Genomic DNA, 21,378 nt, shown 5'->3' with positions numbered 1-21,378 from the left:
TATCAAGCGTGCCGATGGTTTATTGGATAGCGCTTGAAACTTTGAATCTGAAGGGTTTTGGTTCAAGTCTCGAGTTAATAAATATTATTTTTTTATTTTGATTATCTCCAATTTATAAATGATTGCTGGTGCTGCTGCTTCGAGGCGCCACTAGCAACTTTTTTATATGCCATAATAAGTATGATATGTATTTGGTAAAGAAAACGGTTTCAACTATTTTGTTTTTTTCCCGTTTTTGAAAGGGTTGTGTAGAAAAAAAAATGCATTCTTTTGAGACTAAAATCATTTTAATTGTGCAGCCCAGTTTCGCAAAAACGTTCTTGACATTTTTAAAATGGCACATACAAATCCACGGACATCAACAGAACTCGTCGAGCTGAGTCGATAGGTACCTATAAAGGTATGTCTAAGACCCATAATTAATGATCTCTCAAATCGACCGATAACCAAACCTTTCTGTTAGAAAGGCAAAAAGATGTATGAAAAGATTCGTTTTTGAGGAAGAAGCCTGTAACAGAATAAAAACTTTTTTTTTGTTTAATCTTAAAACAAAATCTCACTTCAAATAACACGAATACTCTCGCGATACTGTGCAAAGCATGAAATTATTCTTTGTTAAAAATAGTTTATTGGAATCTTGTATTAGAACTGGACTTTTTCTTAATAAATTCAACTTTATTGTGTTGGAGCTAAAGAAAAATGGCAAACATTACTGTGTAATAAACTTTATTTTAACAACAAACACCTATAAACTTTTTTCAAATCATCTTAGTACTTTGAATACTACAGTTATTTCCGATAAAACCGGAACATTTTAGATAAAAATATTTCAAGTTCAAAACTGGTAAGTTTTGATTGTCTTGGTTTGATTGTGTCTTCCACTGGTCGACAATCTGTTTGCATTGAACACAATTGATCAACATACGTAGTTTTCTTCTTTTGAATTCTCCCCACCTGGAAGGATAAGGTCGTTTATATCACTTTTGGAAACCTAATCACAACTAAAAGTTTAAAATTTACCTGAAAAACTCCCTTATTGCAACAGCTTAGTGAAGAAAAATTCCAACTGCTTGTTTACGATGTCAGTGATGAATGTCAAGATTTCATGGCTACCTTTAATGGTTTATTCAACCGAGTCGATACTGGTAGGCAATGTCGCCGACAGATGGCAATGTTATCGCTTTGCGAATAAATGTCCAGATTTTCTTGAGAGTGTCCTGTCTGTTTGTCTGTGCTTCTACTACTACTTAAAATAAAAAAAAAACACCGTTTATCTTTGGTTTCGATTCCAGGAAAAGTTAAAATGGCCGGGAAATGGAGACTTTAGTAACATGCAACACTTTTCAACTTGAATGGCTTCTAAAAACAATATTTCTACAGATAATCATACGGCTTATGCATCAAAAGTTTTAATGTTGATGGGACATTTCTAGGTATTTTCACCCTACTTAAAAAAGGGTAACAAACTTTGCTTTTAATAAAATTAAATCATATAAAAACGTATGAAAATTTATATTTTTTGACAAATATTTCAAGAGTCTTTAATAAATATTAATAATAATATTAATAATAAAAGCTTTTAGTTAAAAAACAATTTCAGTAGTTGTTGGTTTCATTTGAACTGAATTTGGCATTTTTTCTGTCAATTAAAATCTAACAAAGGGAAAATCATAATGGTTTTGCATACATTTAGGGGTTAAAAAATAATCCACTCACTGAAATTGTCAAAATAAATATTTGGATGTATGAAATTTTAATGTTAACAAACGTGCGATGCACACAAATTATATTCCAACATATTGAAACGAGATTTTAAAAGGTTTCACTTTGATTTGCATTTAGTTGCATCTGGTCCCAGACTGGTACCCCTAATTCTTCTCTTTAAATTTAAGAGATTACTCTCCTGTCTGACACACCCAGATAGAAATTCCGAAAACCAGTCGCCTTTTCATTTGAAACGTGCTTTGTATCACTATTGATCTTGTGTGCTTGCCATGTGCGCAAACCAACTGTCAAACGAGAGAGCATGTCAGATCACCTAGATAACTTGATCAAACTAACCGATGACGAAACTCTTCCCAACAACAAGTTTGACAACCATCTGGATTGCGAATGGCGGCCATCGCCAGCCCCCCAAAATTAGTTACGCATTCCCATCAGCAGCTGTTCGATGACGGTTATTGTTTTATTTTGATTATCATTTTTTATTCGTTTCCCTCGTGCGTTCTCCGCCAGTCGAGACGAGATTGTCTGTCTGATCTGGTTCTAGCGAACGAACGAAGCAGGCTTATCACATCAGTTATTCAGTTCTATGGAAATACCGAAGCGTGAAACATCATCGTGTTGTGGCCTACTACGCTCGATTGTACGCAATCAAATCCGTCCGAGTTGTGTTGATTCGTTTAGTCGAACCGATTAGGAAGAAGTAGGAGGCCAACTTTCAGTAGCAGCCGTCTGGTGAGTGGGTAAATCTTCAATATTTTTTTTTTTTTGCTGTTCAATTAGACAAAAATCTAATTAGAGCTGGCAGCTGAAAGCACAGCACGAAGTTTTGGTAGTTAGGATCAGTAAAGTTGAACAAACAAAAACAACTTCAAATTTATCTTGGAGCGGTGCCAATCGATGCACCGTTTATCATCACTAGAAGCAACATCGATTGTGTGAATATGGCAGCATGACTCTGTAGATTGGGATGAAGTTGTTATTGATGATTCTGTTTATCTTTTCGATACGCTCACTAAGGTATTGAGCTACAAATTTTAACCAACATTTATATGAGTTGTTAAAGATTTTTAACTGGAGCTTCGAAGTTTTAATAAATTTATTGCAGTTTGTCTTAATTTATTCAATGATGAATGAGGAACTAAACCCCGAGTTCGAATCCCCAGTCAAAAGTTTATATTCAGCCTTTCAAAACCCCTCATGGGAGAATGAATCCATAAAGCTTCATTTCCAATTCCGCATTTGTGTGCCGTTTGCTGCTGCTCATCCACACGCTTAGAGATATTCGAAACTGAGTCGATTCTAAACCTCCCCAATCGGGACCGGGCCAAGCTGGAGCTGGAGTGATATACTTTGGGGCATCGAAACGAATAAAACAAACAAACCAATGAATGAACGCGAACAAAAAATAACGATAAAATGAGCAGTGCACTGCACTGTTCCGCTTTCCTCTTTTGGTTCAGAGTATCGTCCCACGTCGATCGTATTTTGATTATCGAAGTGCATAAATCAATTTACATTCGTTTCCGAGTTGAATCTTTTTTTTTTTTGCTGTCTATACTAGCTTTTGTGATTCGCGTGCTAGATTGCCTCCTGCCTCCATGTCTGTCTGTTGATGCTCCAGTCAGACCAGAACCGGAATGGAGAAAAATATGATTCTCCGGAATTTGCCTGAGACCACCGGCGGACCAGTTCCGGACTGGCTTAGAAGGGGTTGTTACTTTTTTACGAGCTCTTTTACAGTAGAGTGAGAAAAATTTTGATTTTTAAGTTTAACTTTGGTTTGTGTATATACATTTTTAGTGTGCCCTTTTAACAGAAAATTGAAATTTTTGATCAGAACCTCTTATACTTAGAAGATCTATGTATATTATGAGCTAGTTTCAGATAACATTCTTACCACTTTTCTTTATTGACCGCTATATGAGTTCTTGTGGTTTATTCGAAATATTCTTAAATATTTCGAACTATTTTCAATTATCAATAATGATAATATCTCAGAAAGTTAAATTTACTTGTAATCTATCGATTCTCAGAATAACGGATGTTGACAGGAGCTTAAAATTTGAAAAAAAAGATATTATTTACAAAACACTAATATTTTGTCTCAAAACCCTACCAAGGGAAATGAGGGACGGCTTTATAAAGACTTGATGTTTATACTTTTTTCTAATCTTTTTCCGTCGTGCGATACAATTAAGCTAAATTTATCATTCGGACCATGAAAAGTTGGGAAAAGTACTTGACTGTTCTGGAACAAGTATAATTTTTTTGATAAATTCGTATTTAATACTTTGCAACATCAATTACACACAATCAACGTTGAAAGATGCCTTACTAATATCACCATGCCTTTTGTTCAAAATTTTAAAATGCTAGCTTAGCTTTATTGACTAGTAACATACATCTTTAACCATTGAACCCGAAATTATTCATACAGTTTTTTTAATAATGGATGATTCGATGATTTTAGAATTTTTTTTAAAGATTTAATTTTGATGAAAGTAAAAAAAATTCGAATTCCATGGCTAGTTCTACATTGCCAATGGTTGCTACTCCGTGATTGATCGAGGCCATCAATTGTGATCAAAGGTCAAAAGAATGTTGGTAGTACATTCCCAATGCCCAAAACTGATGTACTCTTTTTGAACATCAATAACGGCGCCGGCCACGTCTTACTAGTCGACAGATAGTTTGAAAAAGAGAGAAAGGGATGAAAGATTAAATTTTTGCATTAGGACAGAGGACACCTCTGCATCTTAGCAACAAAATTGTTGTAGGGAGTTTGAGTGAAAGGATATGGTCTGGAGGCACTTTTTACTAGTGCGATCATCTAAGACTTATAACTTTTTTCACAACTTCCAGTGAATTATAAGTGAAACTCAAATATTAACAGTTGAGTCTTGGTTGTCTGCTTTTGATCTTCGATCTTTTTTTTTTAAATCCTGTTGAAAAATAATTGTGTTTTTCACTTTTTCATACAGAAACTGATACAAACTTACTTGTCACTTATTGAAAAAAGGGTCAAAGTTTTAATTAATTTTAACAATAGTTTCAAAAATTGCGATAAATTTTCTAACTTGCCTTTTTAAACTTCTTGAGTTTTGAAAAATGAAAAAAATCAAACACGTCAAAAGAGCCTACCAAACTAAAAAAAAAATCAATTGAGAAAAAGTCATATTAAAAAAAACGCGTTATGACAAAATTATGGATCCAATGTAATTTTTTTCAAAATAAAAAAAATCCTTTTAAATGAGATTAAAACCAGATCTAGCTATTGCTGACAACCAAAAAGCAACCCTCGAACCTGGTTTAAATCTTATATATTGAAATGGAGGCGTTTTCTTTGTAACACCATCACGTATAACTGGACGGTCGGAATGTGGCGAACTTTGGTATCCGAGGCACAGTGGTCCAGAAATGAAATTTAGCGGGAAACAATTATTTGCGCTCTTGCCTTAGGTTTAAGACATTCGGTGTCCAAGACAAAGTTATACAACATTACAAGTCGCTACTTTTGAATGGAACATTTTTAGGGTGGTTCATAAAACTCCTTAGATACGAAAATTGTTTTTTTACTGTAATGAAATAGTGCTGTATTATGTTCAACAATTATGTAGAAAAACTTAATTGATGAAACTTTGTAGAAAATTTTGAATGTCTATCTATTAACGTTTAGGTTTTATGATGATTTTTCGTATACAAGTTAGGGTGGTCCTACAAAAACAAGTTTTTTTGTTATAACTTTGTTGGGTATCAACTTATCAAAATCATGTGTTCAGCAAGTATTTAGCAAATCATTATGCGCATCTTTTGTAGTAAACAGATTTCGAATATCTCCTTTTGATTCGCAGTTATCATGAATTTTGTGTTCAAAAATGGCCGTTTTGTATGTGCCACAACAACTTTGTCTTAGACACCAAATGTCTTAAACCTAAGGCATGAGCGTAAATAATTGTTTCCCGCTAAATTTCATTTCTGGACCACTGTGCGAGGGTTTTTTGGGAAAGTGATTGTTTGTGTAATAGTTTCTAGAAACCCCTTTTTTATGGAAGGGAGACTCCCATACAAAACAAACTTAAACGATTAAACATTTTATAATGATTAATTAAGTTAAAGGTAAAACGAAGTTTACCGGGTCAGCTAGTGTTCAAATAAAAATGAAAAAAAAATGTAAGTACAATACTCTCAAAAAATCACCCACGATAAAATGAAAAGGAATGGACTCATCAATTTCTCAAATAAGATTGATGACTCCTAAGACGAAATCCTTTTAAATCAATGGATTGTACTACGAGCTGCATCCAGGATTTTCCGGAAAGAAGATTTGGTGTTTTTCCTTGAGGCATTTTGAAATTATCCAGTTCTTGAATCAATTTTTAAGGTCGCATTTTTTTTAACTTCGGACTGTTTGAGTAATAAAGTAACGTATTGAACCAAGAAAACACAAATTTGATAAAAATTTCCTGAGAAAGGAAACGGAAAATCTACCGAAAATCTATCCCATTTACTCCATAAAACGGGTGAAGTGACGACACCAGCAGTCCGTAGCAATTTACGTTATTTTTTTTAATAAGATAAATCAAAAAAATCGATCGAAACTATTTTCGATAACTCGCAATAACTCGATGACATTGAGAAACAACTAAAAACAGACATCATAACCAGGGCAAAAATGCATTTGAATTCAAAATCTTGAAATTTTATTATCTAAGATATTTTTTTTTGTAATCATAATATCAAGAATAAGGGCTCGTGTTTAATACACAGAAAATGAAAAAAAAAATCATTTCTTTGTGGAACTGCAATTTTGGGAATGAAGAACATATTGTGAAATTTTGATCAATTTGGAATTTTAGTAAATATTGGGATTTTTATAAGGCAGTATCAATTGATTTTGAAATAAAAACTAGTTTCACTTTGTTTAAAAATAAAAATTATACAACAACAATTATACAACAACAGAACAGTTCTAAGATTCTGATAAATGAAATATTTCATACTAGTTTTGAAGGAAGAGTAGGCGTTGTTTGAAAGTGTCAGACGCGTTTTTTTCCGGAACTGGAAATTTTTCTCTTTTTTAAATTTAATTATATTTATAGTTTTTAAACAAAAATAAGTATGTGACCAGTAAAAGAGTGGATGACCAAAAGTGTGTTTGTTTGAGATTCGCAGCGGGTCCAGGGTTGTGGAACTTTCAGCTTCAATTGGCGTTTTCCATGGTGCAATAGTGCTAAAACAACTAAAGTATCGTAACTGATGTTGCAGCATAGACCCCATCATTTCAAGATATTCATGAGCTCAGCTGGTACAAAAAATTGGTGAAATCTTTCCATTTTTATTAGTGAATTTGTGTAATTTTGAAAAATCTTTTGTTCATCAATCCTATCTGCCAAGTAAGATTTCCTATGAACATAAATAACCCGTCCTTTACCTATTTAAACTGCATTCGATGGTTTTTTTAGCACGACTCGGAGCAGCTTTATCGGCTTGCTTATAATGGTTCAGTTTCTGAGGCTATACGACGAACATATTTCGTTTATACTCCGCACACACTTTATCTTGTCTCATTTGGCGAGATGATTTTGTCCGGTATATTTTCAACAGCTGAAAATTACAGAACAAGCTCAGGACAGCAAAATAGTTCAGGAAAACAACTGTCAAACTCACTTGTAGATTCAAAACGAGTTTGTCCTGTAGTTTTAAAAAAGGTGCGAAATTTTTCCGTAGGTTCGAGATTGTTTTGTTTTGAGATTAACGTGAAAATCAACGATTTCTTAGTAAGAAACTTACACATGTCTCCAATGTATTTCATTTATTTAAAAAAAAAAAAACGTCCCTTGTTTTCCATACTATTGGTTTTGTTCTCATTTGGAAATACCAAATAAAAAAAATTCAAAATTATTGTTTGATTGCTTTGATGAAGATATCTAGCATCTGTTTTGATTAGGTCTGTAGAGACAAGACTTGTTGGTTGGGAGAACAACTTAATAATGATTTTTATTCTGACAAAGTAAATCAGCGACTACTGAAATACTACAAGGTCGTCTGAACCAATATAAACAAAACATAAGCATGATAAGCATGTATTTTATATTTGGTAAAATATTGGTTTCATTTTATCATTAAAGAACTTTTACACAATGATTTAAATTTAAGACGTATGTTGACTTTCTCACTTTTCAGTGCAATTTGGTTTTAGGGTCATTTTGTGCTGTCGTGTATTTGCCAGGATGCAAAAGGTCGCTAAAAACAATTCGTCAGGTTGGTTTTCACGACGTTATGCTTCGTCACGTAAAGTTTTTTATCAAATTATGAAAATTCTTGTAAATTTAATCAAAGCTGTGTCCAGGAGTGATCTTAGCTGTCCTAATAATAAAAAGGCTCCAAATTAGTGTTGGGTGACAGTAGCGCCAATGGCAGCGGTCGGAAATGGCCGGGTGGACTCCCGACGGCAAGTCCCACTATGCAATAATCACAAATGCCATCGCTCGATGATTTCCGCGTGCTAATTGGATAGGATTACCATTTAAAACCTTTTATCAAACAACTCCGAATGAAAAATTGAGGATTTGGGATAATCAAATCAGTTTTAGTAACCAGAATTATCAATTGATCAAAAGGACGTTTGCGCCAGAAGAGAAATGCATTATGTCGTAAGACCCACTTCATTGATAAAAACTGAACTAATGCAAGTTTCAAGTACATCATCATGTTTTGCGTTCAGTTTTACATTAAATTTCTAATTGGCAGACGAATTTGATCAGCAATAACAAAGTAAGAATTAAAAAGGTGTTTCGGAACTTTAAAATCGATAATCTATTACTGCATGAACTATGAAAAAAATCCCCCCAACGGAAATAACCTTATTGACCCTTACTAAGCATTATATGCAGCATTGTAGCATGAATTATTCTCAGGTTTCTAAATGAAATATTAAAATTTTTGATGCAGTAAAATTGTTTGAATTCTTCAACGTTACTAATTTATGCTAAAAATGTGAAAAACCATCGAGGACATATATGGGCTCGTATGCAGTTGAAGGTTAACTTGGAATTAAATATTGTTTTACTAAACACAAAGGATTATGACAGGAAATGAATACGGTAAAAAGCTCCTTTGCTTCATGTTTTCACTTACTATCTAATCCGAAAGATGCACGCGGATTTCAATTCTAATTCCGCCATTGAATCCTTAGGAAAAAACGGTCAATCCAAGCTTTCAGCAATCCCTGCTTCTCCAGCTAAACGGCTTTTAATTTACTGGCTGAGTGGAAGCTATACGGAAAATTACGTATTAGATAGAGAAGGATAAACTATAAAAAAACGTGGCAGAACACGGCTTGCAGTTGAAATTTTCCCGTGATTCAGGACAATTGTTCGAGTACCTGTGCATTCGTGGAAATTTAGTCTCGGATTTCAGGAAAAATTATGCGTCCCGATTTTCGGATCCTATACGAACTTCGAATAAATTCAGCAATATTCATGTGGTTCGGAGAGTCAAGGCGAAAATTTGCAATCTTTGTATGTAGATTTTTATCGTTTTAAAACTCCTTAGAGATATTCTACATTATTTAATACTTAGTAGAGTTTACAATTTTCATGCCTTGTGTTATCTTTTTATGTTACATTTCATTGTCAGTGTTGGAGTTGGAGGCGGTGGGATAGGCTCAACACTCGCCCTCAAAGTTACATGGGTTAAAAGAATTTTGTGTAGAATTAAGCGGCTTTGTTATTTACACCACTGTACTTAGATGTTTGAGAAAAGTCATATTGATAACACTTCTTTTTTGGCGGAAAACTCGGGGAAAAGTCTAGAGGCAATGTGTGCTAAAAGATGAAGGAGATATTTTCATTCGAAATGGGAACTTGAAGGTGACATGTTCATGTAACATATATAAAAGCGTTTACTTTTTTTTTAACATCTCTCCACAAACAGTTCTGAGGTAGGTTAAAAAATTTCCCAAATATTTTTCACTGCACTGTTCTACTTGAACTGCCGTTATGATGATTCACGACCACATTTCGCGGTGGGTTTTATTGGTTATTGAAATTGATTGTTTCTCTTCGGTCTTTTTCCAGGGTTGCCTTGGCGTGGTTACCACCATCATCTTCCTTTTTCGACAATCGACGGACCCTCCACGGCAGCATCACGTGCCGGACATTTACTGTGTGTTTCACTTTCCACGGCCATTCCGCATTTGTTTCCTTCCTTCCTTCCGAGGGGCATTGTTGGTACCCTCTCTCTGCTGCTGCTGCTGCTGAGGAAGAAGAAACCCAATTGAGAGGAAAGGCCATTTTTCACGCTTCGGTTAATTCAATTTCGATTCGGCCCCCTTCCTCCGATCCTCCTTCACGGCCATTCAGCAGCCAGACCTTTGGGGTAAAGTTCATCAAATTACAAAACAGGAAAGCGAAATAAGAAACCATCATGAACTACCGGAACCGGAAGCCGTCACCACCACTGGCGTTCGTCTTCTTCTTCTTCTCAATGGCCATTATTTTCTCATTATCGACTGGTGAGCAGCAGATCGATTCCATGTCGACCCCCGGAGATGATAAATTACAAGTGACGGTTTATTACGAAGCCCTCTGCTATGATAGTATTCAATTTATCACGAATCAACTGGCGCCCAGCTGGGTCAAACGTCGCGGCAATATGGACCTCAAGCTGGTGCCCTTCGGGAAGGCTTACGTGAGTATCTTCGTACCTTCAAAGCCAAAGGAAGGAACCATCAAACGGATAATGAACTTTCGTTCGATTTTATTCTCATTGAAAACGACAACAGATCGATGATTCCAATGAGGACAATCCGAGGTACTACTGTCAGCATGGACAGCGCGAGTGTCAGCTGAACATTCTGCATGGCTGTGTGCTGGATAAGCTGACGCTGGATCAGGCCTTCCCGGTGATTGCCTGTCTGATGAGGGGCTTCCGGACGTCCTTTGATGAGGTAAGAATTTTCATTTGTTTTTTTTTTTTTTAACTTGAATTATGCATCAGGGGTTTATTAGAGCAAATTCACTGGTGTTGGGAAAACGTGGTAGAAATTTCGACTCTTACGGCACATTTTGAAAATTTTGACATGCAAAATCATTTTCAAGATCTGTGGCCTCCTAGTTTTTTTACAACACGTGTTGTATTTTCGCATGCTGTGATGCAAAAATAGCAATATTTCTATCACATACGGCTGAAATGGAAACAGTGTTGTAAAAAAATACAGCGCCCCAAGATCTTGAAAACATTTTTGTATGATAAAATTTTCAAAATGTGAAAATTTCTACCATTTTTTCCCAACACCAGTAAACTTGCTTTCAAGATATTCAAATAACTCGTTTGAGTTCAAAAAGGGTTCTTCCCGCTTGCTTTTCCCTTTGTTTTAATGGAAGAACTGGACAGGATTTCACCAGACCAAACTGAGCTCCATTAGCATTTTTTGGAGAAATTTGAGCCATATGAACAAATATGTTCTTACTGAAAATAAATCAAGAAAAAAATCTAAACCAAAATCAGTTAGCTGAGTATTCCTTACTTTGTAGGCGATCCTAAAATCTTGTAGTTTTTATTGTTCTTGGCGTTATGCTCAACTTAACATAACAACAAATTTGTGAATTATTGTTTTATTGTCATAAACTGTCAAGTTTATTGTCTAACTCATATCTCAGTTACAACTTCTGTACTATTTATTTTGTTCAACTCAATTTAAATTCCAATTTATTAGAATCAATTCAACTATTGGAGCTGTTATCAATCAACTCAATACATCTTGCAAGAATCGATAACACGCTTGATCGTGACCTATTTTTTTATATCTTCCAAAGCTGGCCAGAGCAGTTCACTTAGATTGTATGCTGAAAGCCCGAATACATTCACCCAAAATGATTTTTCCCCAGAATGTCAAAAACCCGAAATCAAACCCCAGAATGAACCATTTCTCAGATTTTTTTTCCTAGAATGCACTATTTACCAAAAAATCCCCAGGATGAACCATCCCAAAAAATTTTAACCCAGAATGGAAAATTTCTTAGAAATCCACTAATCCTGGAGTTTTTTTTTCTGTATTTTGTTTTCCACTCTAGTTTAATCTTATTTGCATTTTACTTACAATTGTTTGAGAATTTCCTACACAATTTATTTTTGAAATAGTTTTGTATTTTGTTAATAGAATAATATTTATTGTGAATTTATGGGGAATTTTTTTTTTTGAATTCCAGTTTGATGAATATATTTAATTTTCTGGGAAATGGTAATTCAGGAGAACAACTTTCTGGGAAATGTTCATTCTGGCAAACAAATTTCTGAGGAATGGTTTTTTTCTGGGGAAAATAATTCTGGAATAGTGTTTTTCTGGTGAATGAAATTCTGGGGATTTTACATTCGGGGCAAATGTTTTCGAGGAAATGGAGTACCAAGACCGCAAGTAAATTTGACTCCTACGAAAACAGTTATAGAAGTTTTCTTCTTGTTTAGTTTTCCCTATTCTGCAAAATATGGGAATTTTAACGAATGTTTAAAAAGGATTCAACTAAGTGGAATTTAAGATAGTTTTCAAAGCAGAAATTGATATGCTGTCTTCAACAAATTTTTTTAATGACATTAAAAAAATTTACTAAACAAAAAATTTCTTTAATAGTGTCTGAAAAACATGACATGTTTTTTTTAATTTGTTAAACAAAGTAGAATTTGACTTGTTTAGATAATTGTATCTCTGAAATTAGAATATCAAGGCTGGAACTTATTCTTTGATTGAATGAAGGATAATAAACAAATTTGGAATAAGCTTTCGTTTCGTGTTCATCAAAATGAACTCACTCAAATCTGATCAATTTTTTAACTTTTGAACACTATGTCGTCAAAACAAGAGGTGGTTGACAAATTCTGACTAAAAATTCTTAGAAATTTATTTATTTTTAAAGAAATTCAAAAAAATTCAAAGTCCTACTATTTAAATTTTTGATTTTTTTAAAATAATTATGTGTTTGCCTTTCAATTCTGAATTCTGGTGTTCAGGAAACATTATCTTCTTGTTTGCCATAAATTATTTAAATATAATTGAAAAGCTGATTTTACCCAACCTTGTTCGGGTCCACATAGAATTTCAATAAATATGAGAAATTTGACTCTTAGAAATTTCAGAAGCTTTGTATTTATCATCATTTAAAACTTATTCCTAATTTAGCCACTTAATTATTATTATTTATTTTATAAGAGACCTTTTCCATGAATATGGCTCTCGTCCGAAAATACTTAAAAATAGCTTTACTTTATTCAAATTTTTTCTACATTTCCATTTTTTCGAGGAATCACATAATCGCTGTTTCTTTAAATGACTCGTTGTTCAGGTTTCCGCAGATGTTTGGTCATGTGATGCGAAGTTTGTTAGTTTTAACTAAGTTCTGACTGGGATTATTTACAAAGTTTATCATTTTTATATTATTCAAAACATATAATGATGAGGTTTGCTAATAGAAATTTAGAATAATGTCTATTCATCCTGTCATGAAAAATATTTGAAACCACAATATTTTAACAAGCTAGAATCGATTGAACCCTTTTTTTTCAAATGATAACGATGTTTTTATTATCTTTTCCATGTACTATCTTATGAAAACCTAGTATCTTAAGCTTGTATTTAAACATATGCGAACGACCTCTATTGAAGATTATCCCACTTTTCAAGATGGATAATCTGCCTGTAGAATAGTATATTCAAGTTCTATTTACTTAGAAATTTCTAAAAAGACTTCCACTGAAACCTTGTTGAAAACTCACTCTGCATGTTTTCAATAATATGTGCTTTTTTCTGTTTAATTCCACACTTTTTCATGATAAGTTTTTTTAGATGTTGTAAGTTAACATCAAATCATCTCGGAACCGAAATCGCCCATTTCATAATGCTTAGCTTAGCTTAGCTTAGCTTAGCTTAGCTTGATTGACTACTCACATCCACCTTAAGTCATTGAAACCGAAATGCCGTTATGAATTCGGATATAAATGATATAAACTTCTTGCTTTCCATAGTTCGTTCCATCATAATAGTACTAAAGCATTTCGAATTCCATAACCGCTGGTGTGGCTCAGTAGAATGCATTCTACATCACCAATGGTTGCTACTCCGTGATTGACCGAGGCCATCAATTTTGCCCAGAGGTCAAAAGAATGGTGTCTGGGATTGACAACACATTCACAATGAACAAAACTGATGCTCTCTCTTTATACATCAATAACGGCGCCGGCCACGTCCTAGTAGTCAATAGATAGAGAGGTAAATAAGAGAAAGGGATGATAGAATGTAAAATTATGCTTTAGGATCGAGGTCACCTCTGCATCCTAGCAAAAAATTTTGTTGTAGGGATGAGGGAAAAGGGATATGATCAGGAGACACCTTTGACAAGTGTATAGATCATAGTAAACCTATTCTCCGGTGCTTTCATTGTTCCTAACAAAATGTTTTTAAACTCTACACAACAAAACAAAAAATCAAGAGACATGTACATCAGTTAACGGAAAAATCGTAAAACTTATTGTGAATAACATATATTGGCCCACTAGCTTAACAATCTCTCTATAAAAACAATGTAAATAAAATAAAAATAAAAATTATTTAATTAAAAGTTTATCTTCGGCTGATATTTGTAAACTATAATAAACCCATCCTTTTTCTAAGAGACCGTCTTTTGATATCAACAAATTCAACAAGATAATTTCAAAAAGTTGCAAATGATGTATAGTAAACTAAAATGTAAATTCTTTAACTCCTGTTTATTTTTTTAAAAATAACAGAATCTTTGTTACCGTCAAACGGGGCATCATGCAAAAGCAGGGTTGAATGCAACATTTGTATACCACAACATTCATTCAATTTTTATTTCAATATACTGTAATAAAGTTATCATTGAATGATAACAAATGGACGATGACATAGTTTTTAACATCATGAAAAAGCTTTTTAAAATTTTTGATTGTCATAAAAAATTTAAAAAATCGAGCAAAAGATGTACAAATTTTTACATTTTTCGATGCCATAAAAAACTTTACTCTGTATGACGGATTGGCTTGATGATATCACTTACAAGCTTTATATTGCTTTCATTATACTATACCAACACTGTTTGTGTATATATATTTCTCGGACAATCACCAAATGTTTTTAAATAAATATTTTTTTCAATTAAGTTAGCTGTCTGGGGCTAAATGCAACAAAATGCAAATCGGAACTAAATCTCATAAATCGCGTTTCCATATGCTGGGATATGATTGTTTTGTATTATAAGTCTGTTAACATTAAAATTTCATCCATTCTAAGATTTATTTTCATGATTTGAGCTAATAGAATATTTTGTAGTATTTTATACCCCTAAATGTATGCAACAGATTAACACTTTTTTCTAAAAAACATTTTTGTCAGAAAAAATTAAAAATTTGATTCGCACAAAACCAAAAATTACTGCAATTGGTGCTTTATGCGTTATGACATCACAAATGTATCAAAAACTTTAAATTTTCAGACGTTTTCATTTGATTTTTCATTATCTATAGAGTTTGTTGCAACTTACCCCTTTTTCTTAGTAGGGTGAAAATCGCATGTTTTTGTAAATTTAAAAATAACTGGTAAAACCAATAATTTTTCTGACTACGTCAGTTTGGTGACCCATCAACCTTAAAATTTTTGATGTGAAAGAGGTACGATTATCTGTAAGCATTAAGATTTTAGGAGCCATTGAAGTTGAAAATTGTTGCATGTTGCCCCAGTTGACGGTATATTTTGAATGTCCAACAAATAATACAATTCATCATTGATCAATTTCAATATATTATTGTATTTTTTTTTTATAATTTTGCACATGTGTTATGCTATGCTTTTCAAAATATTCAAAATTGTTCTGTAAAAGTAAACTGAAAGCAGTGTTTAGAACTATCACCCTACCAAATCCAAGTTCGTATCTGAAAAGCTCGAATACCTAGGCAATTCCATAGACAATAGAAAAAAAAAATTGCTCCCAGATGATAAGGAGATTTCTTTTTGCTGAAAAATTAATACTATAGGAACTACAAAACTGTCCTCATAAAAATTTATTTGAGAAAATTAGTACTTTTGTGGAAAAGAGGAGTGCTTATTAGGCCCCGGGTACTCGTTATGTCCTTAAAGTCCTTATCTCCCCTATTGCAGTGAAAGACTTCATATGTATATAGAGAGCTGAATTGGTGAACATTATTATATCAATTACCAAGTGGTTTTTATTTAACTTTGGACTAACTTTGAATAGAAAATTCAAATACGAAAAAACTTTTTAGAGATGCATCGCAGTATAATTATTTATATTAAGAACCTCTTTTACATTTTTTCAACAGGAGTGCCCAACACCCAATCATTGTAAAATATGACACAATCCGAACAATTTCTAATAGAATTTCATCAGATTTAAAACACAAATATTTCCTGACATATGTACATGTGACATAAATGAATAGAAGATTTATAGTATTGAAAAATCTCTTACAGATTCGAGCTCACATAAAACTGATTTTCCTAACTTTAAATTCAAACAAGCATTGTTATAATTCTATGAAATCGCCCATTTCATAATGCTATAGAAAAAGTGTTATTTAAGATATATTTCATTTTTTTTAATTCTTTGACACAACTATCCCATCAATAATCATAAGGGATCAATGTTTAAATTGTTGAAATCTTTTTCTTTAATTCGCAGTACTAAACGGTTTAAGTTTTCTCATAATTGGATGGTAGAACTGACCGCATTGATGATCAAAAATAACTCATATCTTTTAAATTGGGCTATGAAATAAAATTATACAAAACTTAAAATGCGAGATTTAATTTCTAATATGTTTCATTGGATGGATTTAATTTTAAATTTTTCCAGAAAATGCACGATTAATTTTCTAGTCCCCTGTCTAAATTCCTACTCCGCCATGGAAGTGTTTAAATTGTGGCCTTCATCTTATAACTCTGCATTTAATTGATTTTTCTTTATCTATTTATGCCTAATTACTCTGCGATGTGGCAAACGTACGAAAAAAAATGCATTTAAAAGGGCAATTAATTAACTGTTATGAACAATTTTTTTTTGTATGTACAAAGTACAAGGATTAACTAAAGAGACTATAGTTAAAAAAAAAGAGGTGCCATCTGACTCCTTTTAACATAACACAATCAGCAATCATGCTACAGTGTTGCCCCAAAATTGCCATTAATAAATGTTTGAAATTGATGAGAAATAATTGATCAATGATATGTTTATCTTATTCGGTAACATTAGTAGTACAATAAAAAAAAAATTTCATTCATATAATAATCATACTTTCGCTTTCGCAATTGCTAAATTTTCAGTTTGACAAGTCTTTTGCTCAATTGGAATGACACTGACAGAAATTTCCAATCGTGATTCCATGATCACATCGAAAATTCCAATCGTGATATTTCGTCTTTTTGTTACTATAGGCTCGTTAGAGGCAACTATCCAGTAAAGTTCATGTGTAAGGTGGATCAGTTAAAGCCTGCTTATCATTGAAAATTTGAACGCTTAACTTTTTAGCGGACTACTTTGATCCTTTTACTATTGAGAGTCTACAAGAACATACAGTGCATTAAGTATGGATGCAATGAATCATCTTCATAATCAATTGACTTCTTCAGCTCAAGAACTATTTGGAATGAGTGCTGAAATTCAATGGTGCAGCTTCAAACAACCAACTAAAAAATAGAAAAAATATACCCTTATATCAATTTAGGTTTTATAAGCCACTTCATGCCCGCTTTAATTTAAAACTATAAAACCGCGTTCAGTTATAAGAATCTTTAAAACTTCAATACAACACAAAAAGTAGCACTAGTAGCACAAAAAAGCCCTGCCTGGCGCAAATTTCTTCATTCAAATAATAACAAATGATAACCATACTTTCGCTCTCGCAATTCCTAAATTCTCAGTGTGACAAGTTTTTTTTTCTCGATTGGAAAAACACTGACAGAAAATCAAAAAATCCAATCGTGAATTTTCGTCTCTTTTGTTTACATAAGGCTCGTTAGCTATTTCTTCTGAAAAAAAAGAAAGAAGGCTTTGATTTTTTTTACGCCGCACGCATTTCTTTCGAGCTCCGTGAAAATTTTATTTATTTTATTATTTATTAAATTTTATTAAGTTTAGCAAGTAAAAACATGGGTTTTTCCAGTTGTGTTGTTCTTAAATGTTTGTGGGACACTTATCCAGTTTATTGTGAAAAAGTGAAACAAAATATTCCTTCAGCGTGGGTGAGCAATTGAAGTCAGAGAAAAAGCCATCATGGCAGTGAATTTTCCCTCAGATATCGCTGTTTTCTTAGGAAAATCCGCCGAAATTGGTCAAAACCGAAAATTTTATGGAAAAAGGTGTTGTAAACTGTGTACTTTTGTAAAATAGAAAAATAAATATTCTACGGACTTCTGCGTAGATCTACGGAGTTTAAGCACTTCTACGGATCTTCAATGTTCGATGTTCATAATGTATGGATGGATGTTCAACATTTCCTACGGATTTTCTACGGATTATCGATTCGGATCGATCGGATCGGATTCTGTCGATAAACGAAAATTGTCCCTGACGACCAAAAAAAGGTCATCAAGATTTATTTTGCTAAAATCACAACGTTTTCCGTTTTTCGTCAAACCTACGAATTTGAGCAGTTTGCAAACTAGAACTCTGGCTGCGAAGGCCGCTGGATTGGTTGGCTTGGAGAATTTTCAATAAGTAATTTGGTACTTGGGTGACCATTCTAATGCGATATACATATGTAGGAAATGTAGGAAAGAAGCAATGGAGCAATTTGTCGAGTTTGGAATTTCGCGCGTGGCATCATGGCGGCACCATGTACTGAACATAGTAAATAATCAAGAGAAGGTGGCATGAATTGACGCCAAGAGTGCAATAGAGATAGAGAGAGAATTTTTTGCTCATTTTACTATTTTTTGGAAGCTGAATTCAAAGGCCACTGGAAGCTGAATAGAGGATCATTAACCCTTCGTTTCATAAAGTTACAAATTAATATATGGAAAAATGGAAAAATCGTATTTAATTTTAATTTTTTTTCTTTATGTACTCAGACTTGTTTTGAAAGTATCAATAAGAACTTATATCTTATAACTTATTTTAAATAAAAAAAAACCGTAAGCGTTAAATTGTAGTTTTCCGATTTTTTTTTACAATGAGTTGCTCAAAAAATGATAAAATGCGTTCTGGCAATAGATTTAGCTAAAAGATGGCACAAAACATCAATGAAAGTCTTTCTAATATTCAATATTTCAATTCTTTCTTCTATAGTGCATCAGAAATCACACAGACGTGAAGGCCGACATTGAAACCTGTGCCGAAGGAAAACGTGGAGCTGCTCTCTTCAAACAGGCAGAAACAGATACCAATCTGGTAGCAACTCCTCTGTCCTTTGTTCCATCTATCGAAGTCAATCATGTAAGTTTTACGATAATTGAGTGAAAGTGTTTGTTTGGAAGGATAGTAGAAATACATTTTTCGTTTCAGGTCTTCGACTATTACGATCAAGACCGTTGGCTGAACAGATTTGATCACAGCTTCCAGCAAGACTTTAAGAACAAATTTAAGAAATCACTGGTGTGAAACTCCACTTAACAAGCAACATTAGAAGTGTTCTTTTTTTTTCAACTGTAAACGAGATAGTCTCAAATAAAACAATCACAACACAATCGAATCAAATAACTCGTCAAGAATCTTTTGAAGCTGAACCAACATCTTCAAAATTGTATCTCACTTAACCACTCATGGTATCAATCATTTCCGTCCATTCGTCCGTCGACTCGAGAAGGACTTGCAAACGATAATAACGTTGTTAATGGAAAAGTGGGAGTTAAGTCTTCGGTACGCTTCCAGCAGCAGCACCTGAACCGGGTACAATCCGATACACAATCTCTCAGCCTTTCTTGAACCCGGACGGCTGATCCGGATCCGATGAACCTGACCTCTGCTTCTCGCTGCGCCAGCTGAATAATTAACCACTTAGACTAGATTTAATAATTATCCTGTCCATCATCGTTGCTATCATCATCAATTATATCCGGTCGTCGGCGTCGTTGTCGTCATCATCATCATCATCGTAGTAGTCGTTGAATTCTCTCAGTCTTCCGCCGGATGAGGGTCCAATCTGGGGCGTTTTGTCTTGAAATTACGGATATCGCGAAACGTAACAGAACACACAGCTAATAGCTAGCTAGTCATAGTAGGCGGCTACGCACTCTGCTGCTTCATGGATTACTGTTTGCATTCTGGTGCGATATTGCGCTCTAGCGTCATCATCTAGCTAAACCGACGAAGACTACGACGTCATCGACTGATGCGGCTGCACAGAAATGCATCATCAATGGATGGTGGTTGCTTCGAAATGAGGGGGTGGATAAAGCTGGCTATCGGAATCTTCTAACCTTTGCAATGGCAGAGCCATTTGGTCCGCTGACCTCAGACAAAGTTGCCAATAATATTAGTAAGTCAACGATCATTATGGCGCAACTTTGAATCAAAAGGAACAAATTGTTGGTTGTTGTTCTCGATTCCGAATTAATGATTTGAATGAGTGCTGACAAAAACCACAAAAATGACAAAAATGACAAAAATGACAAAAATGACAAAAATGACAAAAATGACAAAAATGACAAAAATGACAAAAATGACAAAAATGACAAAAATGACAAAAATGACAAAAATGACAAAAATGACAAAAATGACAAAAATGACAAAAATGACAAAAATGACAAAAATGACAAAAATGACAAAAATGACAAAAATGACAAAAATGACAAAAATGACAAAAATGACAAAAATGACAAAAATGACAAAAATGACAAAAATGACAAAAATGACAAAAATGACAAAAATGACAAAAATGACAAAAATGACAAAAATGACAAAAATGACAAAAATGACAAAAATGACAAAAATGACAAAAATGACAAAAATGACAAAAATGACAAAAATGACAAAAATGACAAAAATGACAAAAATGACAAAAATGACAAAAATGACAAAAATGACAAAAATGAAAAAATTGCAAAAATTACAAAAATGACAAAAAAGACAAAAATGACAAAAATGACAAAAAAGGGGCGTAGCCATATCATCATGTGTATTTAATAAAATGGACTCAGAACAATTGATAAAATCTGGCAACCCAGCTTCGAGGTTCACAATCCACGGCCTACTTGAACGAACCCTTGCAATTTCGCGTCAAAGTTCAACGCGTTTGCCCTCCATATTGGATTGTTGAATGTTGATGATGGTGGCAAACTGCCTGGCCTGGTGGTCCATCAAGATGAAGTCTAGTTAGTAGGTAGCTAGCTTCTTCGGGATTAACTTTCCACTGAAAGTGCCACAGTAGCGGGCGTGTTGCTCTTACCTTAAGTTATGTTTACATTCACCATATGTATGTATCTAGAAATGTTCATACCATCATATGTGCGGTATTATTAATTCAAGCTTAATTATTTCGCTCATCGTAATTTATCACGATCGCAATCGGCCGCGGCGGGTGGTCATTAACGTTATTCTCCTGTTCTGTTCAGTTCCCCGGAAGCTGAGTGCTTAGTTTGTTAGTATCGGAAACGAGGATTCTCGACCCCTCGAGGATGAGTGTGCTGTT

At 33.7% G+C, this 21,378-nt stretch overlaps 1 protein-coding gene across 2 annotated transcripts; it reads left to right on the top strand.

Moving 5' to 3' along the window:
- Positions 1-2,238: 2,238 nt before the first annotated feature.
- On the top strand, positions 2,239-19,428 carry LOC129756198 (GILT-like protein 2). 2 transcript variants are annotated; one of them, XM_055753001.1, is made up of 5 exons: positions 2,239-2,457; positions 9,804-10,416; positions 10,511-10,675; positions 19,038-19,184; positions 19,254-19,428. In XM_055753001.1, exons 2-5 carry the CDS (start codon positions 10,153-10,155, stop codon positions 19,347-19,349), a joined length of 672 nt encoding a protein of 223 aa, XP_055608976.1. In that variant the 5' UTR covers positions 2,239-2,457; positions 9,804-10,152; the 3' UTR covers positions 19,350-19,428. The 2 variants fall into 2 exon arrangements, with proteins under 2 accessions (XP_055608976.1, XP_055608977.1); XM_055753002.1 differs by having other exon boundaries at positions 2,239-2,465.
- Positions 19,429-21,378: the final 1,950 nt, after the last annotated feature.

The sequence above is a fragment of the Uranotaenia lowii genome, chromosome 3 (genome assembly GCF_029784155.1).
Source record: "Uranotaenia lowii strain MFRU-FL chromosome 3, ASM2978415v1, whole genome shotgun sequence".
Classification (NCBI taxonomy): domain Eukaryota; kingdom Metazoa; phylum Arthropoda; class Insecta; order Diptera; family Culicidae; genus Uranotaenia; species Uranotaenia lowii.
Note: the sequence above shows the minus strand (reverse complement) of the source record. Positions and strands in the feature narration are given on the sequence as shown.

Coding starts and splice junctions, on each gene's coding strand:
- LOC129756198 (XM_055753001.1), top strand. CDS start 10,153: ATGAACTACCGGAACCGGAAGCCGTCACCACCACTGGCGTTCGTCTTC. Junction 10,417..10,510: donor TGCCCTTCGGGAAGGCTTAC/GTGAGTATCTTC, acceptor AAACGACAACAG/ATCGATGATTCCAATGAGGA. Junction 19,185..19,253: donor CATCTATCGAAGTCAATCAT/GTAAGTTTTACG, acceptor TTTTCGTTTCAG/GTCTTCGACTATTACGATCA.